The sequence below is a fragment of the Barbus barbus genome (genome assembly GCF_936440315.1).
Source record: "Barbus barbus genome assembly, chromosome: 23".
In the NCBI taxonomy this organism is placed as follows: domain Eukaryota; kingdom Metazoa; phylum Chordata; class Actinopteri; order Cypriniformes; family Cyprinidae; genus Barbus; species Barbus barbus.
In genome coordinates this window covers 11,569,480-11,596,898 of record NC_136751.1, presented here as the reverse complement: position 1 = coordinate 11,596,898, position 27,419 = coordinate 11,569,480, and the positions used below count along the sequence as shown (strand labels likewise).

At 37.6% G+C, this 27,419-nt stretch overlaps 1 protein-coding gene across 3 annotated transcripts in view; it reads right to left on the bottom strand.

Moving 5' to 3' along the window:
- LOC306842606 (CD151 antigen-like) overlaps positions 1 to 24,007 on the bottom strand; it is a 72,966-nt gene extending 48,959 nt beyond the window's left edge. For 2 of the 3 annotated variants that reach the window (XM_079373566.1, XM_079373567.1), the window contains exons 1-6: positions 23,671 to 23,704; positions 23,530 to 23,573; positions 22,448 to 22,531; positions 13,376 to 13,567; positions 2,403 to 2,477; positions 2,222 to 2,326 (exon numbers count right to left, since the gene is read on the bottom strand). In XM_079373566.1, coding sequence (XP_079229692.1) covers positions 2,222 to 2,326; positions 2,403 to 2,477; positions 13,376 to 13,567; positions 22,448 to 22,531 — 456 coding nt within the window. In that variant the 5' untranslated portion in view covers positions 23,530 to 23,573; positions 23,671 to 23,704. Of the gene's footprint in view, positions 1 to 2,221; positions 2,327 to 2,402; positions 2,478 to 13,375; positions 13,568 to 22,447; positions 22,532 to 23,529; positions 23,577 to 23,670 lie in introns of all 3 variants that reach the window. The other variant, XM_079373565.1, reaches the window with a different exon arrangement.
- Between the last annotated feature and the right edge of the window lie 3,412 nt (positions 24,008 to 27,419).

The window sequence follows — 27,419 nt, the reverse complement described above, 5'->3', positions numbered from 1 at the left end:
GTAAAACAAAATGTTTTCCATCACGGCGGTACGGTGATAATGCTTAACGGCACAGATTTTACTACATATTTAAACTGAGCAGTGTGGGGTTTTTTTTTTATATACGTGTGACTGAATGCATTTTATTATGATAATGAACAGGCTGCATTGTCAAGTTAGCAATGCTTAACTGTGTGCGTGCATCCGACGCCAGCACAATCACTTGAATTTTTTTCCTTTTAACAGTGGAAGAAAATACTCCCTTTAGTCATAAAGATAATCGGAATTGTAAAGGTTTGTTTTTATTTTGTGTTTTTGTAAAATAGACCTAAAAAAATAGGATGCCGCTTTTCTGTGGTCTTGGTTTCCTTTCGCGCACCACAAAAATGAACCGAAACTCTGCATAGGCTACTTGTTGCACAGTTTTTTTCTTTTATTTTCTTAATTTATTATTTAGCCTAAGTAAAAATATATTTTTCGTATAGGTCTATTTATCGTTTTATATATATATAGCCTAGCTTTATTATGTTTTTCTCTGCTTGCAGAAGCGCTGCAGGTGCGTGATGTGATATGACCATGTTAATCCTCATGTTCTATGTGATATGACCATGTTAATCCTCATGTAAATTTAATCCCCGGAAAACAAATGTTAGTATTTTTAATGGGTCACACACACTTATCCTTTCAAATGTATTTAAATTATCATTTAAAATAATCTTGTCGGTTAACGGTTAATAATCGGTTAACAAGTGTCAGTTGTCGGTTAGGAGAAATAACTGAAACATCCCTAAATTGATTCATTCGTATATTCAATTGTATAATTCCCTTAGCACTCTTTCAAAACCTCCAAGCTTTCCGCCATGTTTTCAAACAAAACTAAACTACTCTGCATGCTGTGCGCACATGAGACTGTTATTTAAAACTGCTTGATGCTGGACAGTTTATTTATCGTGAGTGGTTCAAATCGCGGTAATCTGATACGGTTTTAATGATAATTAAAATATGAAACTGTAAAACTAACCATGGGGAATTTTATCATGATTTATCCTCAATCCAATAATCGTTCCATCCCTAGTCCTCATGTAGTTTATATGACATAATACCAACCCTTGTCGAAAGGCCTCCAGGGCGGTGTCCGTTCCGGGAGGCCATGGCGGGGCTGGAGACTAGGGAGGCCATGGCAGATCTGGAGACTCGGGAGGCCAGGGCGGGTCAGGGGACTCGGGAGGCCAGGGCGGGTCAGGGGACTCGGGAGGCCAGGGCCCTATTTTTTTCGGACCGCCCGAGAGGTTCTGTGGCCTTGGCCCTTGGCCCGACCACACAGGCTGTGACCCTCTTACCCAAATTTTCTTGGGGAAGCGCTCTGGCAGCGCGGAATCTGTCGGGCGCTCTGGCAGCGCGGACTCTGATACGTTATTAAGGTAACATAATTTTTTAATAACTAGGAAGATGCGGAAATGCCGTGTAAACAGGTTGCCTGCTGTTCGTCCAATCAGCGACAGTGACACCGCGAATATGCAAATAAGAACGTTAATCCAGGGTTTAGGAATGTACAGTGTGAAACGTCTGTTAATGAATACCCAGGATTAACAGTTAAACCCAGGTATATTATGAGCAGTGTGCAACGTGATTACGATAATTACGATTCCGTTTATCCGGGGTTTAGGTTTACCCAGGGTTAACAACTTCAAGTGTGAAAAGCCCTAGAGAGTTATTTGCCATGAGGTGCCATGTTGAACTTCCAGTGACCAGTATGAGAGAGTGAGAGCGATAACACCAAATTTAAGACACCTTCTCCCCCTTCACACCTGAGACCTTGTAACACTAATGAATCACATGACACCCGGGAGAGAAAGGAGTGTACTCACATTTGTGGTCAGCAGTTTAGACATTAATGGCTGTTTTGAGTTATTTTGAGGGGCCAGCAAATTTACACTGTTATAAAAGCTGTACACTCACTACTTTACATTGTTGCAAAGTGTCATTTCTTCAGTGTTGTCACATAAAAAGATATAATAAAATAATAAAATGTGAGGGGTGTACTCACTTCTGTGAGATACTGTAAGTACTTAACCTCCACTTCCCTTAGTTGGATTACAGTGCCAAACAGCATATTCTCAATAAATAATGCTGCTGAAGATACACCAGAGTCTCCTAGTCTTCCCTTCTGAGTTGCCTACACCCAACATGTAAGTAAATAGTAAATAGCAAATGCATTGTAGCAAAAAGACAGTTGTCTCACCTCCTGCTGTAGTTTGTCCACAGCCTTCGTTACATGCTCATGCTCAGGCTGATGATATTTCTGAACCATGGTCTCCCTCAAGTTTTCCTTCAGTTCCTCATTCAGCTAAAATATTCACAAAGCATGACAATGAAAGACACAAAAACACAGCAAACAATGAATGAAAGAACAATTAACTAACCTGCTGGTAATAAATGTAGGCCAAAACTCCAGCCAGGATCTCCAGCAGGAAAACACACAGCAGTAAAACAAAATACTGACAATAGGAGGAGAGATATTAAACCATATTAAACCACTTATACTCACTGGAAAAATATAACTTGAATAAGCCGATCATGATGATAAATTATTTTGATAACTTGTAAATAATAATAATAATACAATTTTTTAAAAATACTGTTAACAAAATTACAATGAGGAAAAAGAAAAAAGAAAAAAACATCTTTATTTTTTTAGCTCAAATGTCGCAGAATCTAATGCACAGAATTATGGGATATCATAGGCATCAAAGGACACATTTATGCTGCCTTCAAGAATGGATTTGAGGAGCCCTGCTTTAGCGGTAGTCACATGCCACATGTCTGGATCCAACCCTTAAATGATCTGAGCTGACCGAACACCTGAGAAAAGATAATGCCAACCCCTCAGAGGACCTCAGAGGATGCCAACGCTCAGACAACATACATAATTACCAAATTTTGCCATAAGTTAAATATATTAAGGTTCTGCAATATATAAATATATTGTGGAAACTTAATTTCCTGTAGAGCTGCTTTGCAACGATTTGTATCGTAAAAAGCGCTATACAAATAAACTTGAACTTGAACATGCAAATATATTTGATAATTATATGCAAGATCCAAATAAGCAGTATTTTAAGCTTTGAAACTTGCATATTGTTTTAATGGTACAAATATCTCTTATACCCATGTAAAAAGATGAAGGAAAATTTGATTTCTCATGGCATGACCCCTTTAAGCACTTCAAACAAACTCATAAAGTGCCATTTTATGTAAATGTTAGATAGTCAAGTAAGTGTTTCCATTTTACAAAAAGCCTTGTCCTGACATTAAGCAAGTCTACTCTCCAGGATGTCAACTGCCATTCAGTCCTCATGAACCCGCTGAGAACAGCCTTACCTCTGCCAGTACTATAGTGGTTAATCATCAGATTAATTTTCATTATTGGGTGAACTGTCCCTATAAAATGTTAAGTGAATGGAAAAGAAATATGCGTTAAAACTAGCCCAAACATTTCAAAAACCTTAAACTTGTGCAACATAATTATTTTATCCTAGACTTACAGAGCTTTAATAATAAAGTTGTAGATAAAGAACCACTTTCTAAAAAAATATAACATTTAACGCTTGAAAATAGTTTCAAATAGTAGGTTAGTTTATATTACATCTTTAATCAGCATCATAAACTAGTGATATTTGACTAAATTGGCCATTAACAGAAAGGCTTGTGATAGGAGTCAAATGGTATAACCAATTACACCACTTGACATTTCAATTTAAAATTAAATTTGACATGCATTATCGTGGACACCAATGTAAGTACATGGCCTTGGTGGGAATATGTCAAATGTAATTTTTAAAGTTAATGCTCATTTTCATAATAATGATGAATTATCAATGTATTTCTGAGGTCATACCATTTGACATGTATACCTAACAATACTTGACCATACCCTAAAAATGTCAAATTATCTCACATTTTAAAGAGAGTTACTAACCTTTGCATGCAGCAGTTAGTATCACCAGAGGTCCTTCTCTGTGATATAATTTCCTGTCACATGATCGTCTTGCAAAATATTAACAAAATGGATCCTTGAATGGTGGTTACACCACCTTGACACTCAAGGAATTTGTCTTGACTCCCCTAATTTCCCAAATTAATTATAATATTCAGAACAATGGTGCTCCATTTACTTTTATTTACTATTAAATAGTACTAATGTATGGTTATGCCAAACTAGCTGATCTGGGCCCGTATTTCTAAAGATTCTAAGAATCCTTTTAGAGAGCTCCTATTTAGCTTAAAAATTTCTAACTAGGAGTCTTAGCTTAAAAGTGATCTGAGAGCAACTCTGAGCGAGGAAAAGACTAAAACTTTTATCTTAGTGAGGAGGCGGGGCTGACCCCGTTGCTAGCTATGACAGAGTCTTTTGAAGATTATGATTGGTTTGTTGTCCAAGAAGGAAATAAAAGAGCGATTTTAAGAGTAGGGTTTATTATAAGCCTTCACTTGTAATTTTTCCTGTTTTACCGTACTCTCTCTCTCTCACACACACTATATGTATATATATTATAATAATATAAATTATTATATGTATATATATTCTTTATTTTTTATTTACCATGCTGTCATACTTAACGTATTTTATAGAAAATGAACAGCGACACAATAAGGTTCTGAAAGTGCTGTCAGGTACAGACCTAAATCATCGCTGCTGCATAGTTGCTTTTTTCCAGTTGCCAAATATGTTAATGTAGTTAATGTAGTGATTTATGGCGCTGTGGCATTTCTGCGCGTGTTGGAGATGTTAGCGTGTCTAAAATAAGATCAGTCACAAACATGATCCCTGCACTAATGTGTAGCATCTTCTTCACTCAGTGTCATGCATTGTGTGCAACACATTTCTTCTCCCTCTTCATGTTTCATAATTTTCTCCACTGCTAAAGAAACTCTTAAGCATCTTAAAAGTCCTCGTCCGTACTCCTAACAATTTTGGACCTTAAGACCTCCTTTAAAGGTTAAGATGCTTTCTGAATTACTTTTTTTTACTAGGATCTTTTCTTTAATTTTAAGAGTAAACATCCACATTTCTAAGAATTTTCTTAGAATTTTGTTACTAGGAGCAACTCTTAGCACTAAGATTTTTCATGGATATGGGGGCCCTTGTGCTTTATTGAGAATTTCACCTTTTTTAAACAACATACAGTTTTTGGTACAAGGTTTTTAAGGTTACACCACATTGACATTTTTGCAATAATCTCCCAAATATTCTCTCAAAATTAATTAAAACCAGAAATTTTAGACTTGGTCCACAAAAAAGAGAATGTATGCAATTGATTTGCATATTTATTTAGAAATTTTAACCCTTTTAAATTTAATTAAACCATATGGACACAAAAAAATTGCGTCGCGTCACTGACCCATATATATTTCTTTGTGTTTTAGAAATTCAAAAATCCATTCAAAATCCATTTAACCATTTCATGCTATCTTATGGTTTTGTAATGACACGAGGGTGAGTAATAACTGATTTTCTGAGACAAATACTTTACGTTACTGTACTGAAGTAGATTTGTCTGGTATCAGTACTCACTATTTATTTTTCTGACCACTTTTTACTTTCCCTCCTTACGCTTTTACACAAATATCTGTACTTTTCTACTTCTTACATTTTAAAACCAAGCTCGTTACTTTGGTTTTAATCTGCATTTGGTGGATTACCATTCGATAATAAATCTCTAAAATCATGAATGAGTTCTTTACTGTCAACGCAATTCAGCTAACGTGTGCATCGCGTCTCTGCCAAAAAGGTTTCTATCATTGTAATCAAGGCTAGTGACACAAGAATAGAGTGGATCGGAGAGGCAAAACTACAGGCCTGTTCAGGACTTCAAGTGCAGGTCAGTCTCATCTTTAAATAGGCTACTGTAGTTTTTAGTGCTGTGTATTACCAGCAAAGTCATGATATGATACGTATCCCGATACAGAGGCCACGATACAATACGTATCATGATACAGAACTGCACTGAGTTTCACCTCAGCAGAATATAGTAAAACAGCTGTTTATTAATCACTGCATACTATAGGGCCATTACTAATTATTGGCAGAGCAGGCAGTTGACCTCTGCATTATGAAGGGCCTCTATAACAGTACCATAATATAGTTAATGGCATATTTTTCATGTTTACATTGGGCACTCCCCACCAAGTACAATATTCTGATTGTTTGCATCTTGTTTTTAAGCCCATAAATGATAATGTACTCCTCCTAATAAATTTATATTGTAATGTACTCATATTAATATATAAAAAAAATTATCTTTACATTGCTGGTAGGTTATCATTGCTACGTTTAAATAATATAAATACAAATTAGAAGAGTTTGAAACTAATGCGCTGTCTTCACTGTATCTCATGCACACATGTTTAGTCACTCAAACAGATCACAAGACATTCGGCAACACAAACTTCTCAGCGCTTATTTAATCAATAGCTTAATTGCTGAAGAGCTATTATTTTTTTAGAAGTCAAATGAATATTTCATTGTCTTATTTTGTCATGATTTGTGTGTTCTGCTTTATGTGTCCTCACCGTCATGTGCTGGTCCACCCTGTCATCTTGATATTTTAAAATAATAATTCAATTATATCTATATAATCCAGTGTATTCAATAGCTAGGTGTGGGGGCAATAACACGCAAGGAAAAACTACATACATGTCCGAATTAAATGTGTTAATTTATGTGTTTATAATTTGAAAGCAAACAAATAACCCTGTTTAGGAAAGGGACATCATACATTTCAGAAAATATAATTTGCATCTTAATTTTGCAATGAAAACATATTTAACAGTAATATATATGTCCATGACAGGGTGGACATATCTTATCGTTTATGCTTCGAATAATGGCCCATAATTATCTAAAAAATGTTTGGGAGCTCAGCTAATGTTTCTATAGTACTTGAGTGTCTACTATTTATGATACGACAAAGCGAATGGGAAATTAAAACCAACATTTTTCAGTATTTTGATGGTTGAAAGGCACTCTATGGTGATATTGACCCCCCTAGAAGTTTTGTCTTTGTTTATACTTAGTTAAGCATTAAGCTGCTAGCAACTCTTAGCAGTAGCAGCCAGAGGGTTAATAATACTGTAAACTAAACTAAATTACCATCATCTCTCAAAATACTGTATGCTAAAGGACGTCATTATTATCTATTGTAAAGTTACAGTAGTAATTTAGCAAACAAATGTTATAAAACATTGTTTTATCATCTGTTTAGAGGGAGCTAGGGCAGAAAACAATACAACCTTACAAAAATTAAAACCGATACTATTTTTCAGAACCGATCCGACACCCAAAAAAATCTGAGTATTGGCCAATACCGATACCAACACAGTTTTTTAATAAACGTAGAATTTCTATACTTCAGTGTGGTGACCTGATCATCACTGTTTTGTGTGTTAAACTTCATTTTAAAGATAAGTATAAATATAAGTATAAGTATAGGATAAGTATATGGTACACATTCCTCTTTGTAATATTGTAAAATACATTCATGAAAAACAAGTAAATACTTATAAATATATACTATAAAATTAAAAGACATTTATTTTAAATGTATCGCACAGTAATGGAGGCAGCAACATATGATAGGACCAGTGTTGGGTGTAATTAGTTACTGTAATTTAATTACTTATACCTTGAAAAAAGTAAAGTAAGGGATAACTAATTTATGTAATTTAATTACAGTTACTAATTAAGTACAGTAATTGAACTTAATACTGCATGTAGACTGTAGAACATTCCTATACAATACAATAGTAGATATAACAAAAATTTAAAGTCTAACCTTAATGCACGCTTTTTATGTACCCTTCTCACTTCAAATATTTTGAGTTAATAAGAATATTGGTAACACTTTTGTTACATGTCTGGTTTTCTGTTTTCCCCTGTGACCTAGTTTTCCCCATTCAGTTTAATTAGTCATTCAGTTCACCTGTGTTTGTAATTATCTCATTAGTCTCCTATGTTTGGTCCATCCTTTATAAGTCTTCAGTTCTCCCTGTGTATTCGTCCGTTCTCATCTATGTAAGCTTGATTTATTGTCTACCTTTTGATATTCTAATTAAAATCCCTTTTGTTTGCATCACCGTCGTCTGCCTGCAGTTGTGCCTCATCAGCCCGTGACAACTTTAGTGTCCAATTCTCACTATTAATTAGCTGGTTATTAGCATGAATATTACTGAGATATTGGCTGTTTATTGGCACACTCCTTAATCGCGTTCTGTACACACATAATTCACAAAAATATGGGAGTGACAACTGCATTCTACAACTGCATTAACTCCTGAAAAAAACAGGTAGTGACAACCGCATTTACAGACATTCTACGCAGCGTGTACGGAACTGAACTTGTGGCGAAACGGAAGCCGATCGCCACGTGATTGTTTACATTTCTGATCAATTAGTTAAAATAGATAATTAGGCACAAACTATTTAAGGTGGATTAAGATCTGATTCACTCATGACGGAAGTGTGAGAAGTCTCGCTGTTGCGGAAATGTGATGAGGTGGGAGAAGCGTGTGCTACGGTGCGAAGAGTGAGTCTGTTTGAAAGTAGGAGTGATGTGAAGAACGAAAACAGCGGCCTGCAGGGGTAACTAGTACTTACCTGGATTTTGGATTCCATGTCAGGTGTGTTGTGGGGTTAGCTGTGTGACGCAAGCTTTATATTTTGGTTACTGGCAGAAGTGCGTGCCCTGGATTATTCCTCATTACCAGTCTTCTGGTTCGTGCTGTGAACGAAGATTCTGTTGTCCACCTGTACTCCTAATGCTCCAAGCCGGAGACCAGCTGCACATGGTATAAGTGAAACGCATACACACTACACATGCCATGTATTCTTTTTCGAAAAACGCTAACGCATACACATTACACACGTGTATGCACGTCATACAAACGAACCCGATACACACACGTTTACATTTGATATTGGTTTTATTTTTCTTAGTTTTTAATGTGCAAAATGTGGAAACGGAGTTGTAAATTCTTATAGTTAAGGGTTTGCTCTGATCAAGTTATTCTCTTTTCTCAATTTGGGGTGTAGGGAGGGGCTCTATTGTGTCTGAAACTAAGGTTTCACGGAAGCAAAATCGGCATTGAGATGGCACTGCATCAATTTTACTCAAGTCAGGTTTCTGAAAAGTAGTATTATTGTCTCTTTACCCCGAGTCTTTATTTTTAATTTTTAATTTATTTTTTTCACTCCTTTGTTTCTTTTTATCATTTTTTTTTTCATTCCCTGGTTTATATGGAGTGGTTAAGTGAAATGTAAAACTGACTCAACACGTCTTGATTGTATTAGACCATTGTATTTTATTTGACACGTGATTTTCTGTGTAATAAATTTACATATGATGTGCATTGTACGTGTAGTTTGATTCATTTTTTAACTTTCTGATGTACTTTGGTGTTTTCCACAAGTTATCCGGAGTTTATTTATTGACAGGTTTTAAACCCTGTCTGCCGCCGAACAAAAGTATTGAGTAATAAGTTGTTTTGTTTGTTTTTTTACTCTCAGGGCCACCACTGTTACAACTAGTTGTTAATGACGTATTTGAACATGCATCAGAAATGTGTCTTCGTCTGTATGTGAGATGCATACAGTGAAACAGTGAAAGAAGTCTTAACTTAGCACATTTTGACACAGTGCCAGCTGCGCTCATGAGTCCTGTGGTAAAGTGTCAGTGTTGCCAGATCTACATATAAAAATATTATATGTATTTTTATATGACACAATTTATATTAAGTGGCCTTAACTACTATGAACTTGAATCAAAAAATAAGTACAATGTACTTATTGTGGTCATATTGTATTGCAAAACACTTTTGCTGCTATTGAGCTGGGGTATGGGTAAGGTTAGGGACAGGTTTGGTAGTATGGGTAGGTTTAAGGGTGGGTTAAGGTGTAAGGGATGGGTCAACAGTGTAATTATGCATGTAATTATAGAAATTAATTACAGATGTAATTCCCTATAGGTATTTTTAAAAATATAAGTACAATGTAAAAACATGTATGCAAACAATAAGTACTTGTACCAAATGATTAATTTAAAATGTAAGCACATAGTAGTTAAGGCCACTTAATATAAATTGGACCAAACTAACAAACAAGGACAAGCACAAAAAAAACACTAAAACACCCAAATGCTTTATGTTCTATAAAACAAAAAAAATAATATATCTCATATCTGCAACAGACCACTTTATTAACTCCATAAAGTGGCAATCTTTACAAGACCAAACAACATGCCTAAAGCACTTGTAAATAATACAACATGGCAACATGGCAAGAGAGTGCTCTCTAAAGCAGCCTCCCGAGCATAAACAAAGCGCTGTACATCTATCAGCGGTAGTTTTGTTAAAATCAACGGACAAAAAGAGTCTTTAGTCAAAAAATGGCAAATAACTGTCACGGTTTGGTTTCTGTTTAGTTCCTGTTTGTCCTTATTTGGTCAGTTTCCTGTCATTAGTTAATCATCGATTATTCCATTCACCTGTCTTGTATTAATCATCTTGTTTCCTCATTAGTTTGTTTTCTTTATAAGCCTTGAGTTCAGCAGTCGTCTTCGTCGTGTCTTAAAGTTATGTTTACACTGTTTTTCCTGTTGTTGAATACGTTTACTCCATTAAAGAACCTGATTATTCTGCACCCCGCGTCTTCCTGCCTTCTTGATCAGCATCTCGTAACAATAACAAACGGCTAAACTTTTATTCACTCCTGCAACAGGACAAAATGTTGCTATGGTTACAAATGTGGGAATGAGTGCTGTTCTGTACACACATGGAACGATAATTTACTGGACTCACTCCCGCATTTAAATGTCACTTCTGACATGTCACTTCTGAAACTTGTGGTGTGTACGCATTATTACTTACAAAAATCTAATTAAAAAAAAATTCTTATTCTGCAAGACTTCATTCTAAATCCTTAATCCTCAATTCTTAAACTTATCAACTACGTTACTAAATATTAATAAGCAGTAATTAGGAGTATATTGAGGCAAAAGTCATAGTTAATAGTTATTTAATAGTGAGAATTGGACTTTAATCTAAAGTGTGACCAGAATTTATGTAGTTATCTATTATTTATTTGAAAGAATTAAAAGAACTGTTTCATGTTTATCCTTGTATCATTAACTTGTTGAGGTTGATATAGGATTTAGAAAGTAATTAGTAATTTGAAGAGAGCAATTTGTACAGTGATCTAATTACACTATTGAAGATGTAATTAGTAACTAGTAATTAATTACTTTTTAGAGTAACCTACCCAAAACTGGATAGGACAGAACAAGCAAGGCTATTAATCCTTCATTGCACAAAAGTATTATATGAAAAGGCTCCAATATAGAGCGGCACAAAGCACTTCTGCGCATCACCTGCACAGAATGATGTGCTTGACGCAACACGGAGTCACAGCTCACAGCGCTCCGCATAGAAGACTTCAAAACAAAGGGAATAGTGCAATAGTTTATTGAGCCTTCTCTTTTAACAGTTTTAAATGTCAGTTACTGTGCTCTTGGAGAGAGTTTCATCATCTTGACTGTAACCAAACGCAACACACAGTTTGAATGCTAAATGGAAGATGACAGACAGCTGCAGTTGAGAGTAGAGTTTACATCAACTTGAATTTAATGACTTAAATATTCATCTGTACCTCACATTGAACTATGGAACAGCTTCAGAACACTTAGTTCAGTGCACGAGAACTGTATGGTGCTTTCTAATGTTTTTGTGCTTTTTGTGGGGCTTAACAATAACACAATAGTATACGCACAATATCAGATTTTGATCGATCTTGTCTGATATGCGATCTGGCAGAAAATGCCAGTATCGGAGCCAGTGCCGGATTGGTGCATCCCTAGGACTCATGATGTTAGTTTTACTGTACTAATTTTGACATTTAGGCAATTTAGAAAATATAGCTAGTTCTGTTAAGGTGCTCGCAATGCCGTTCAGAGCCCAGGTCATTTCCCTGCTGGCCCTGGTCCCTGTGGCGGAGGGTGAGCAGGGTCCTAAACTAATGTGGCCAGTTTGGGAACTCAGAGTGTGTGTGGAGCACTCAAAGTTGTTCAGACATTTATTTTTTATTAAATTAGAAAAAATTAAACACAGTCTTCGTGGCTCCATAGTCAAATTCTCAAAAATTTGGTTACCCTTCCTTGAGCATGTTAGAACTCTGCAGTTGGATGCAGTCTCTCTTGATTAATTATCCATCTACACTACTATTATTACTCCATTTATCCCGATTGTGCATTTGTATTGCCATGTTAGTAGCACACATTTGTAACTAAGCTATTTATTTATTGTGTGTATTATATATATATATATATATATATATATATATATATATATATATATATATATATATATATATATATATATACTTTTTATTTTATTTTTTATTTTTTTTCTTGTTTGTATGTTTATTACTTTCTGTCTTGTCATTTTGAAAATTCAATAAATAAATCATATATAAAAAAAAGTTGTTCAGACAAACGGAGCAGCCATTTGTGTGCTTTAGAGGCCGCTCTAAAGGGCTGCCGTTTACAAAGCAAAGACTGGATAGTAGATGTTATAGTCCTGCCTTATGCCTTGGTTGGCTTGCAATGCCCTATAGATGTGAAGGCCCATTCCACCAGAGGAATGGTCTCCTCCTGGGTATGGTCCAGTGGGATCTCTATTGGTGAGATTTGTGCGGCCGACGGATGGTCGTCGCTGACCACATTTTCCAGATTTTATAGCTTAGACGTCCTTGCCTTGCAGGTATGGATTTTGTCTGCTAAATCTACTTATTTCTCCCTGAGGGTGAAATTGATGTATATGTAATCCTCAACCGTGGCTGGGATTAAGTTTGGCTCATGTTCTTTAGCCAAGGGCCCCAAGACTAGGCTCGCAGAGCAGGGTGCTCTGTATCTGCTCATAGCATGGTGTGATTGGATGCGTTCCCCATACGCAACATGAAGAGCACGCTTGAAAGGGAACGCTCTGGTTACTGACGTAATCTCGGTTGCATCACTTGCTGTGCTATAAGCTGCAGTGAATCAATGACTGTCGCTTCAGTCAAATGATTCAGGTGAAATGGCGCTCTGAGTCGACTTATATAGGGCTAAAGCACTATTGGTTTGTGCAGCAACACAAATGTTAACAAATCAGGCTTCAGTATCAGGGTAAAACAGGAGTTAATTCCCATATCCAACACTCGTTCCCTTATCTCAGGGAACCAAGTTACGTCAGTAACCGGAGCGTATGCTAACCTCTTTTGGCCTCTAGGAACATACAGCATAAGAAAATAGAAAAACAACCCTAAACAGTCCTCTAGAGCAAATAATCAGTTAAATGTGTTCCTCACCACTCTCAGAAGTCGTCTTTGCTCCTTGAAGGTGGCACAGCAGCCTAAAATCCCTGTTACCATAACAGTCACCCCGGCCATGATGAGTATATAGGCAGAGACAGCGTAAATCTTTGAGGACAGCAGGCTGATGTAGTCGCTCTTCTCAACTATTGTCCAGATGCCCACAGCCATCACTGCACCCCCTGCCAGCTGGAAAAAGATTCAAAGTCAATTGCCAAAGGGTACAGTCTTCTGCTGTCCAATTCTTGTACTTCCAACAGATTTTAGTTTGTCCTTGATGTTTTTCTTTGAGAAAAATTGCTTCCTTGCTGTCCTTCTTGACAGTGAACAGTGAAATTTGTGTTTTTGTGGGGGTTTTCTTCTTTTTTTGGCCAATGAAGCTTGTTGCAATTATTATTATTATATATTTTTTGCAATGCATTTTATCAATCTGAAGAATAATCTATAAACAAATGTGAATTAGCACCCCAACAACTGAAGCAGCAAACTTTGCAAATTGTCACTGCCAATACTTCTGGCTATGGCTGTAGTCCTTCGTTTCGCAAAGTGTGGTGTGCGTCCCTCTGATGGGGAATAGTGACATGACAAGTGGGGTGCAACAACAAATGAGAGGAAATTTGGACATTTTTGTGCCAATCTCTATTAATTCCTTTATTTATTGACCATACAATCAAAACAAAACAATGACACATTTAAATGTAAGCCTTGCTTAAAACAACATCAGACTGTGAGCAAAATGTCACATGGAACCATAGTAGCCAACGAGAATGATTTAACGTTGGAATGTTAATTGAAGCAGAACAAAAACTTTAATGTGGAAAGACAGTAGGCGGTAGCGGGTCTAAAAGTTAACAATGGATAAATATGTGCTAGTAAATAAGATTATTAATTTTTTGTCAATTTTGTTTGTTCTTTTTGCATGCAGTTTGCAAAGTGACAAAATTAAGCAAAGCACAACTAGTCCACACTTTTTTTCTGTTTCTGAATTTGATGTTATCAGAGGCAAAATGCAAACACAATTGCATTATTATTATTATTAACTTTTGAACAAAGTTTTATTTCATGCAAGTGATAATATAACTGCACTTTTATTTTCTTTATTTGACCGTTTTTAATGCTGTTACTTGATGTTTTGTTTGTAAAATGTGATGTTAATAAAATATTGAATATAAAATAAAATATTTTAACAGTTAAACTTAAAGCCTAGTTTATTACCATTTTGTTGGGGCGACTGGGGACAGGTGGGGCTAAGAACTACCTCCCTACCTCCAAAGTGGGGAATGGCAGCAGAAGTTTGAGAAACAATGCTGTAGTCTATCATTGTTTAAATGAAAATAAATCCTAAATTAGATCTGTTCATCATATAAAGCAATCAGGGCCTGGTTTCACAGACAAGGCTTAGACTAAGCCAGGATTAGGCCATAGTTCAATTAGGATATTTAAGTGATTTTTATAAACGTGCTTAGAAAAAAAAAAAAACATTACAGGTGTGCATCTTGAGACAAAACAAAGAAACTGATATATTCTTAAGATCAGTCAGTGCAAGTTTCTTTCAGTGAAAACATCTCATTTTAGTCTAGGACTAGGCTTAACCCTTGTCTGTGAAACCGGGGGTATATTTATTCACAACTCTTGGATTAAACCTCGCTGTTTGAGGCCTTTATGACCTTTGTGAATCTTCTAAGATTGGGTTGTCTTTCAGGTTTCATTAATAATATCTTGATTTTTGTTTCAAAGATTATCCCAAGTCTTATAAATTTGGAGGTGAACTACCCCGTTCACCCATGATGACAGATACAATCCGACAGACTTTAATACCAGTGTAAACAGGGTCCAAGAGTGAAAGGGTTCAGTGTGAGAATTTACGTAGACGTAAACTGACAAAAAAAAGAACTGTTGACATACAATGATTAAAAAATGCATTGCATTAACAGTGTTTGTTCAGTCTGTTTTAAATGTGCCACCTAAAAGTTTCAACAGACAATTTTTGGGCCATTTTATCTTGCTTTACAAATTCACAAATTCATTGGTTCAAATTTGTCAAGACTATTCAACACTGCACACCCAGGAACTGCAGGAATAGCAGTGGAGTACCAGGGGCCGTATGTATAAAGCCGCTCAGAGTAAATTTTTTGTCCTAATGTGTCAAAATTCTAAGAATGATGTAATTTTACTCTTATTCCTAAACTTAAGAACAAGAGTGATTCATAAAGGTTCCTAAGTGTTAAGACTAGGTCTCAGCTCCTAAATTATTTAAGAGAGCTGAAGAGGTCTCCTAACCTAGTTATGAATAACAAGATGGCAGCAAAGAGGAGACAAACACTTTCCAGCAAAACTATGACATATTGGAGTTATATGATGATATGGAGTTGATAAGACTTTTTGATCTTGACAATCAAGTTTGTATCGGTTTTTATTATTTTATTTTTTTATTACTGACAAAATGATCAGTCTATAATTTTAATGGTAGGTTTATTTGAACAGTGAGAGACAGAACAACAACAAAAAATCCACTTGCACTTTAATGAGTCAAATAAGTATTTGAGCCCCTATCAATCAGCAAGATTTCTGGCTCCCAGGTGTCTTTTATACAGGTAAGGAGCTGAGATTAGGAGCACTCTCTTAAAGGGAGTGCTCCTAATCTTAGCTTGTTACCTGTATAAAAGACACCTGGGAGCCCGAAATCTTGCTGAGATGTCCAAGGATGTCAGGGACAAGATTGTAGACCTACACAAGGCTTGAATGGGCTACAAGACCATCGCCAAGCAGCTTGGTGAGAAGGTGACAACAATTGGTGTGATTATTCGCAAATGGAAGAAACAAAAAATAACTGTCAGTCTCCCTTGGACTGGGGCTCCATGCAAGGAGCCACCTTCTCCATCCATCTCACCTCGTGGCGTTTCAATGATCATGAGAACGGTGAGGAATCAGCCCAGAACTACACAGGATAATCTTGTCTATGATCTCAAGGCAGCTGGGACCATAGTCACCAAGAAAACAATTGGTAACACACTACGCCGTGAAGGATTGAAATCCTGCAGCTCCTGCAAGGTCCCCCTGCTCAAGAAAGCACATGTACAGGCCCATCTGAAGTTTGCCAATGATTCAGAGGAAAACTGGGTGAAAGTGTTGTGGTCAGATAAGACCAAAATCGAGCTCTTTGGCATCAACTCAACTCGCCGTGTTTGGAGGAGGAGGAATGCTGCCTATGATATGATCGTAAGATCAAATTTAGGATGGTTTCTGTGCAACATTTTATAAATGAGGCCCCTGGACTGGCCTAGCCAGTCTCCATACCTTAATCCCATAGAAAATCTGTGGAGTTTCTGTGGAGTGTGTTGAGTTGCCAAACGTCAGCCTCGAAACCTTAATAACTTGGAGAGGATCTGCAAAGAGAATTGGGACAAAATCCCTCCTGAGATGTGTGCAAACCTGGTGACCAACTACAAGAAACGTCTGACCTCTGTGATTGCCAACAAGGGTTTTGCCACCAAGTACTAAGTCATGTTTTACGAAGGGGTCAAATACGTATTTGCAAATCAATTTATAACTTTTTTTTAAATGAGTTTTTCTGGATGTTTTTGTTGTTATTCTGTCTCTCACTGTTAAATTAAACCTACCATTAAAATTATAGACTGATCATTTCTTTGTCAGTGGGAAAACGTACAAAATCAGCAGAGGATCAAATTATTTTTTCCCCCACTGTAGTTAAAACCGGTCACTTAATGTTGCTAGATGACTTCATAAAGGCGAGTTCACTGATCTATATTTATATCATGGGAGAGTCTCAGAATGTAGATAAGGTTTGTCCAAGAAATTGATTTTGTTGCCAGGCTTTTGAAAAAAAGTCTCTAAAGGGGTGAGGAAGTCACCAAATCTAGTGACAAAATCACTAAATTGGCAACATTGGCACACTGACTACAACATAAGTTATTTACATTTCATTGGTCCTCTTGTTTTTGCATGTGTTCATAATTTATTTGTATGACAGCATGGCCAAAAATTATGACTGCACAATTTGGCATGTTTCATTGCATTATCATCACAAATTAAACAACTGACTCTAAGCAACATGCTTACAAAATCTTGCACATTTTTTTTTTCTTTTAAATTAAGGGTGAAGATGTCAAATTTCCTAGGCCGGTCATCACTTTGGCCACTATATGGCAGTTTATTGACTTGCTCCAACTGTAAACGAGCAGACATACAATAGAAAACAAAGCATCAGCAATAATTTGTGCTAATTTTGCACAATGCAAAGTATTTAAAAAAATGCATTTGAATATATTAAAATATTTCAGTGTCTTAAATTATTTTATTGTAGTTACATTAAATGATTGGTGTTGTGCTGCTGTGACTTTACATGAGCAGGCTCACTATTGGCTGATTCAGAGGTTGAGTTCAGCCATTTTATTTTGACATCATTGTAGTCCTTAGTTCACAACATTTAAGTGTTACCTCAGTCAACACTTAAGAATAAGTCTTAGACTTTACTGAAAGTTGCTTTTAGTTTCTTTATAAAAGTCTCCTACTCTTAGAAAAATCCTACTTTTTCCTAATAATTTTTTGACACTTAAGTCAAAGCTTAAGACTATTCTTAAGAGCATTTCTGGGAGGTTTTATACATACGGTCCCAGCTGCTGTTAGTCACAAAAACTGATTTGTAGAAATGGAGCAAGAAGTATGATTATCATAATATATAATAATATGATTATTAAATATTTTTATCGTGTTCGTTTTGTGATCGCACTAGTTCCAGTGACTTATTAGGGCCCAAGCCACTAAGGAGCAGGGCCTTATTGTTTTTCTAAGGATTTTTTTTTCTGACTATCCGGGGCTTTTTGGGGGCTTTAACGTGTTCAAAAACTCTTGAAAAAAGGCACAAACGTTGGAATCCGCGACCATTAGGACGCCACAGAGGCTGGGACACGGGCATGGCACAGGGGCTCTACAGCGCCCCCTAGAACACAGTCAGAAAACTTGGTATATATCTCACACATACTTGCACATATTCATATGAAACTCGGTACACATATAGATCTCATTGAGCTGAACAACTTTCGCGCTGCATGTCATAGGCTCCACCCAACAGGAAGTTGGCTATTCAGGGCTGTGTAAAAAGCACATGCTCTGGAATTTGATATATTCCTCTGAGGATTTCCAACCGATTGCCACCAAACTCGGTGAACATGATTTCAAAACATTGGGGATGATAAATTGTGAAAGGATTTTTGATATCTCGAACGGTTTGCCCGTGGCGAGACGATGAAGTTATGGCCAGAAACAGGAAGTGTCACTGAAGTACATTGTCTGATTTTGATGAAACTTCAGGTGTTTGTTCGTTGTATGATGCCGATTGCATAGATGTGACTATTAGCAGCTAAAATTATAGCGCCACCAACTGGCAGCAGGAAGAGAGTCATTTTCAAAATGCTTTGAAGTCAGCATCTTATTTTCACTCGATTTCCTTCAAACGTCAACAGAACACTGTCAAAACACAGCAATGTAAAACTGATGAGGGGATATTGATATCATAAATGATGTTGCCATGGCAACATGTCAAACTTTAACATTGTTTTTCTGTGTTTTTGAGGCAGATAACCTGCTTAGAACTACATGAAACTCAATACACATATCAGTATTAATGATAGTTAGACACTTGCAAAAGCTCATTAATGGGCGTGGAGGAGACACTCTATAGCGCCACCTTTTGTCAAAAGTGGGGGGGTTAGTTTCAGCTACAGTCACCAAACTTGGTACATATATTGTTCTCATCAAGCCAGACAACTTTCTAATTTACAGTCATTAAAGTACGACCAACAGGAAGTCGGCTATTTTGATTTGAATGTGTTTTTTTTTTTAAATCAGGCTGTGATTTAATGCATACTCCTCAGAGGAGAATTATACTATACACACCAAACTTTGTCTACATGATGCCAAAACATTGTGGAACGTAAATTGTGAATGGATTTTGGATATCTTGAAAGGTGTTGACATGGCGATTTATTAAAGTAACAGCCTTTCACAGTCTTGATGGTTTGGATTAACCCTTTAATTGCTGTATCCCTTAAAACCAGACTACCAGAGGGTTACTGTAAATTCATGTGCCCGCTGTGCCACTTTTTCTTGATGCCACCGGGGGTGGCGGTTGCACTGATGGCTTGGGCCCATCATCGCTGCTTGCAGCTATATTTTCTTATTAGTTTTCTGATAACTTCTCTTTGTTGGTGAAATGATGGGGTTGTGTGACGTTGTTCCTGAGAGGTGTGTAAAGGGCGGCCCCACGGTGGAAACGCATCGTGATTTTTGGCTCGGTGCTATAGGTCCGAGGCTATTAGCCCTGCCCGGCCTGTTTAAAACACTGGCTCGCACTAGCCCGACAGTGGAAAAGTGGCTACTGATTTTAATGGGTTCTGTTGTCTTTGTTGTCTTTAATGGGTTCTGTTGTCACACACATCTTAGTACTTGATTTTATGTACTTTTTCCAACACTGAAAGACACTGAATTAAACGCTAACACAGCTTTTGTGTATTAATCAGCTTTTCTGCATATACTGGCCCTGATAATCATAGAATATACACTGCTTGCTCAATTTCTCCAAATCAGTTTTTGTGAATGAATCAATGACTTGCTCTGCCTTTTGCTTTGGTCTTCGACAACACCCACTTACACCACCTGTTTGTGAGGCTGACTAACAGCAGATGGAGAATATGTATCAGTATGTTACTGCTATTCCTGCAAATTCAACGTTGAATATTCAGCCAAATTTGAACCACTGAATTTGTGGAAGTGAATCTGTAAAGCAAAATAAAATGATCTGAAAATTGGCTGATGAATATTAAAGGTGATATTTTAAAAAAAAAGACTGAATATTTTGGAAATTAAGTCTGGAAGATGAATGTTGATTATTGACCCACCCATAATGCGTGTTTCACACTGAAACTGCACTGAATGTATTATAAGATAATAGAAGCTGCTGCTAATGCTGGGTACACACTATATTTTTAAAATCTTATAAGATCTTCAAAATGTGAGAGACCACTAACATGAGGACAAAAAAATCCTAGATATAACCGTTTTGCTCCTATAGTGTGGGGTGTCCTCAGAGTTCCCCCCACACATCAGGATTTCTGATCGTAAATATTCAACATGATGAATATTTACGATTCGCGATCAGGGCGCCCCTGATGTTCTTCCGAGCAGATTCAGTCACTCTTAACACATCTTACACCAGGGGGCGGTTTCTCCATTAGGGCGATCGGGCGACGCACCACCAAAGCGCGAAAGGGAGGGAATTTTTTTTCTTTCGCATTCAATCCCAGTGTTACGCTGGCTTTCACTCTTCTATATTGTTTGTTCTGCCTAGGGAAATATAGTCCAATCAGCGTCGAGTCACGTTCTGTGTAGAACCGCCCTTTTTTGGGCGCCCCTTTTTCCCCGAGTGTTCCCATAGACTTCCATACAAAGATTTGTTTTTTTCAAACTGCAGGCACTGCAATGCAATCTCTATGGGTTCCGGGAGGGCTAGCACTAACGTGCTTTCGTCATCATGTGTGACCTTAACTTGTGAAGCGATTGGTTGGAACCAACACACCGCTAAAGAAGAAATATGAAGTCAGGACTAGACTGTATGGGATGAATAAAGCAAACCAGTATCTTATCAGTGAAGTTTTGATGGATGACGATTGTAATGGAGGTAAAAGGCGATTACAGTCAGTAGCCCCTATCACACAGAGATTCCGGAAAATACACGGGTAATGTGTTCCGGCAATTGTTCCCGGATCGTTAGATTTTGGTTCATTCACACTGCCAGTGATTTTCCGGAATCTGTGCGTTCGTTCACACACAACCCGTAAATATCCCGTAAAGACACGTGACATTTCATGTGACATGTATAATGCGCCACGCACCATTTCACTAAACTGGCGAACGATTTCAGCTTCAGCGTGGATAGTGAGGAGCTCCGATCGCTGCTTCATTCCATTCATATTTTCAATTCATATTTTTATAGATTTTTTTTGTGTGCGTGTTTTGCTCTGTTTAATAATTCTGAATACAGATCTGTGTATATTTACATAACTTTAAGGGCGACTAGGATAGTGGTCTGTTGGCGTCTCCGTGTGGTTCTGCTTGGTACTGCAGCTTGACTTTTAGTTATTTATTTATGAATAGGAAATGGTCTAAACAAATGTAACAATTATTTATTTTTCTCACAGATTTTGCTGTTGCACTGTGTACATCAATTTTGAATTATTATTAAAATTAAAAACAAAATGTTTTCAAAAAATCTTGCAGAAAATATAGTTTTGTGAGAATCATCATCAATCTTGAATTTGGTAAAACAATTTTCTTTATTTAAAATGTTTCATGTCGTAATCCTCTTCTATTTGTTATACTGGGATAAATCATATCGGGATGTATGCTTAATTTTTGGATGTGGCGCCCCACCTAGAAAATTTGCCACCAGCCGCCACTGCCTCACACCACAGGAAAATCTGATAAGATAATCTTTAGAACCAACAAGACAATCGGGACATTACCTAGGATTGTCGGAAGGGGGGAAATTGGCCCAAAATCAGCCCGATTATCTTGTGGTGTGTACCCAGCATAACTGAGATTAAAAATTGGTCCCACTTTATATTAGGTGGCCTTAACTACTATGTACTTACATTGAAATTAGTCATTTGATACAATGCACTTATTGTGAACATACATGTTTTTATATTGTACTTATATATTTAAAAATACCTATATGTAATTACATCTGTAATTAATTTCTGTAATTACATTTATAATTACACTGTTGACCCATCCCTTACACCTTAACACACCCTTAAACCTACTCATACCACCAAACTTGTCACTAACCTTAACCATATCCCACCTCAATAGCAGCAAAGGTGATTTGCAATACAATATGCCCACAATAAGTACATTGTACTTATTATTTGATGTAAGTACATAGTAGTTAAGGCCACCTAATATAAAGTGTGACCGAAAAATTAAACTTGAGTTATGCCTAGCTTGCATATACTTTTAAATAGACCATCAGATGTAGTAGATACCAACCCAAAAAATGAAATTGAAGGTGAAGAGCAGGTATTTTAAGCAAATGGTCCCACATGTTTCATTCTTCTCTTTATTTGCCCCCATCTGATGAAGAAAAAGCACAGACATCAATTAAAAGCAACTGAACACTTTTGATGGGCTAAATATGCTGTGGTTTTGCGGATGTGCACAGTATTTTCTTTTTTATGTCTTTTCAAATCTTAAGTTTACACCAAAAATGTTTATTCTTGTCTTGTTTACTCTCAGGGTTTGCATAATGCTCCTGAAACAGAACTATTAAAATATATACTCTGACACATGTCTGGATGTATTTATGTTTATCTGACACAAAACACAGATGTTCACAACAATGACTGATACACAAACACCCACATCAATTATAAAGAGTTAAGATGCCCTTAAAAGACAATACTGTGGTGGTACATATATTTATGCTGCTCCAGCTAATTCTACATGTCTGAAAGACCAAAACTGCATAGTACAACATTGATTAGATTAATTTTGAAATAAATACTCAATTTCACAGTTGTAACATTTGTGATAACTAATAATAATGCTCACTAAATGAAGTAATGTGTGACACAACTGACTGGTCACTCACCTGTCTGAACATGTTCAGAATGACACACACTATCTCAACGCAGCACAATCCAGGCTGAATTCGACATTTCAGACTCCCATAAACTATCTTTAAATTGCAGAAATAAACAGAGTTGTATGCTAGTATGTCATTCCTAATTCAGCCTCAGAAACCGTTTCGAAAAACACTTATAATACACTTAACCAACTTTCATTTGACATTCCATAATTTTCCCATTAAGAGCTTTCATGAGAATGTATCTTAGCGTTGTTTATTTATTCAGATTATTTTGACTTTGTAAATCAGTCCTATCTTTGGTTATTGACTTCAACACATTACCAGCTGCTCCGCCAGCCTAGAAATCAAGTAAACTCTACACTGCAGCGCTATCATTAGAATCTGTTCAGTCCCCTAATTCTGTGTATTAGTGATCAGATTTTTCGACCTCTACAGCTAATTCCACAAACATCTACGAACATTTTTCAAAGAGTTTAAATCTTACCTTTATTAGCTGATGTCACTCAAGGACAGCCAAACAGAGGAATACTGCTAAAAAAAGAAAAAAATGTAAGAATCGGTCCTCATAAAAAAAAAAAAAAAAAAAAAGAACCTTATCACGGTTCTTTTTCATCGGCCAGCTTGCCTTTTTTTTCCTTCAGAACGAACAGCAGAAACACAACATGCTCAGAAAAAAAGTTGCAAGGAGCTCCACCCTAGTGAGCAGGGTTGCCAGGTGCCAAAAAAATGTCAGCCTAAAACCATGTTATACTCTTGCAACACCTGAGGCTGCACTTTTAAGGCCGCATCTCCTGCGTGCGTGTGTGTGTGCGTGTGTGACTATGAGGTGTGCAATGCGCAATTTTTGCCGATCGCTAAGCTCTATGAGGTGTAATTCGTGCCTTTTCTAAGGCTTTGCAGGAAAAAGAGAAGGAGCAGTCTTCCCTTCCGTCGCCGTCAGCCCGTGCCAATTTTTGAATGGGATTGATAAAGAGGGCAGAAGACAGACCTGCTGCGACGTCATGGCGATGCCACTGTTGGAACCAATCAATAGGCGGCGACGTGAGAATTCTTTTTTTTTTTTTCAGCTTGACAACCAAACAAGGTACATACTCACATACCAGAATAAATCAAAACTTTTTCAGCCTTGGTTGAGCATAACCAAAAATAGAACAACAACAAAAAGCATCCAAATAAACCAAACTTAACCAGAAATAAAATAAAATAAATAAAATAATAAGGACATATGTTTCCAAAATTAAAATACAACAAAGAGGGCTTTTAAATTAAATTATACAAATCCAAGAGAGACAACAACTTAAGGGCTTTATTATTCTTAAATTTTAACGATTTATATAAAAGTTTAACATCATTACACCGTTGGATAATGTTGGGTTTAGATTTAAACCATCTGCATTTTTGAATAAAAAACCTCCTAAAGCAATTCAGGAAATTAATAACAAATTCAAAATCTTTGTTTTCAATAAAAATACCAAACCTGACTACCTTCACATTGGTGGGAGTTCAACACCCCTGGAACATAACCAGTTTTGCCTCTCTCTCCAAACGGCTTGTACCATATCACACACACACAGAGAGAGAGAGAGAGAAACACACACACACACACAGACAGAGAAAGAGAGAGACACACACACACAAAAACATATGATCTAAAGTTTCAATACTTGTTTCACAAAAAAAACTATTATTTACATCAACACTTGCACCACCTGCAGCCTCAGGTGTTGCAAGAGTATGACAGTATAACTGAGAACTAAAAATGGTGCCGATGATGGCAGCTATTGTGCGTTGCTCTTCAGTGTTTGTACTGTTTTTGTTTGTCTTTCCTGTTTTTTGTTTTTCAAATACGATCAGTTTTACCAGAGATGACCTGCTGAACATTCGGCAGAACACACCACAAAATCTTTTACCGGATTTTGATCTTTCAGACGTTTTGCTGGACATTGCAGTTGGTGGAGCCGTAGCTCTGGTCAAACGCTAAAGGAGGCGCAGACGGGGGAAGCGAGCTGGAACACTCGTGAAGCTTCGTCAGCGCGGATTTCGAACGGCGTTGCCTAGCATCCATCTGGCGAATCTCCGCTCTCTACCCAACAAAACGGACGAACTCCTTCTGCTCTTCCGGACAAACAAGAATTTTTCTAACTCTGCTGCCCTGTGTTTCACGGAAACCTGGCTGAATGGCGACATACCGGACAGCGCGCTACATCTGCCTAATCATCAGCTGATCAGAGCAGATCGCGAAGCAGAATCAACGGGGAAATCGCGCGGCCGTGGGATGTGCTTTTACATCAATGAGAGGTGGTGTACAGATGTAACTGTGTTAAAGAAGATGTGCTGTTCAGATCTAGAAACACTCTTCATTAACTGCAAGCCGTTCTACTTGCCGCGGGAGTTCTGCTCGTTCATTCTCGTGAGTGTCTACATTCTACCGCAAGCGCACGTGAGCACAGCTTTACAGAAACTCGCTGATCTGATCACAGAGAGTGACCAACAACACCCGGACTCTGTTTTAATCATTCTCGGGGACTTTAATAAAGCAAATCTCTCCCGCGAACTGCCAAAATACAGACAGCACATCACATGTCCCACCAGAGACAGTAATATATTGGATCACTGTTACACAACCATAAAGGACGCATATCACTCTGTTCCACGAGCAGCTTTAGGACTCTCTGATCACTGTTTGGTTCATCTTATACCATCCTACAGGCAGAAACTTAAGTCTGCAAAGCCTGTATTAAGATCTGTTAAAAGATGGACTAACGAAACAGAGCGGGATCTACAAGCCTGTTTCGACCTCACTGATTGGACTGTTTTTGAAGCCACCGATCTGGACGAGCTCACAGAGACTGTAACATCTAATATCAGTTTTTGTGAGGATATGTGCATTCCAAACAGGACTCATCTAATCTACAACAATGACAAACCATGGTTCACTGCAAAACTCAGACAGCTCCGCCAGGCCAAAGAAGATGCTTACAGAAAGGGGGATAAAGTCTTGTACAAACAGGCCAAATACACACTGGAAAAGGAGATCAGAGCGGCAAAGAGAAATTATTTTGACAAGCTCAGGAAAAAATTATTTACTTTTTGTCACACCACGGTCTGTCCAGCAGAGGGAAACAGTGAGCACAAGGCTTTCTACAACATCCTCCTGATTTCCTGTTCATTATTGGCTCAATGATATCACCTGTGCATGGCTTGTTAGAGTGAGTGTATATGAGACCTGCATTTGCTTGTAACTTTGCTCAGTCTTGAAGTTCTTCTGTCTAGGCAAATTTTGGTTAATGCATGGTCTCTTGAGATCCATGCTTGGATTATTTAGTAGGACTTTTTCCCAGATCTTTTTGACCTGCATATTTGGGAACTGTTCTTTGTATTTGGACATTTTGCCTACAAGTCATTTTGGATCTGTACTTTCCTCAGCCCAGCTGTTGATGCTTGATTTGTTGTGTTTATTCAAGAAGGACTTTAAGTAAATACTGTTTACTTTCCTCAAATCCTGCCTCTTGTAGTCCTCTGAAAATTTGGGTCCACACTGCTCCATAGTTCAGTGGTTAGTGCTTTGATCTTTTAACAATACACTCTGGTTTTAAGTCCCGGATGTGACACTTTTAACACCATCATCACGGAAACCCTTCAAAATAAACTAACCCAGCTCTTCGTCCCCACCTCTGTCTGCCAGTAGATCAACAGCTTCCTGGCAGACAGACAGCAGCTAGTAAAACTTGGTAAATTCACATCCAGCACTCGTACCATCAGCACTGGAGCTCCTCAGGGCTGCGTTCTCTCCCCACAGCTCTTCTCCCTCTACACCAACGACTGCACCTCTAAAGACCCCTCTGTCAAGCTCCTGAAGTTCGCAGATGACACCACACTGATCGGCCTCATCCAGGAAGGTGATGAGTCTGCTTACAGGCAGGAGGTTAAGGAGCTGGCTGTCTGGTGCAGCCTTAACAACCTGGAGCTTAACACGCTCAAAACTGTGGAGATGATAGTGGACTTCAGGAGAAACCCCCCTGCTCTCCCCCCACTCACCATCAGGAACAGCACTGTGACTGCAGTGGAGTCATTCAAATTCCTGGGCACCACCATCTCCCAGGACCTGAAGTGGGATATTCACATAGACTCCATTGTCAGGAAGGCCCAGCAGAGGCTGTACTTTCTTCGCCAGCTGAGGAAGTTCAACCTGCCACAGGAGCTGCTGAAACAGTTCTACTCTGCCATCATTGAATCCATCCTTTGCACTTCTATAACTGTCTGGTTCAGCTCAGCTACCAGATCTGACCTCAGAAGACTATGGAGGGTAGTCCGGACTGCTGAGCGAATCATTGGTACAACCCTCCCCACTCTCCAAGAACTGTACTTATCCAG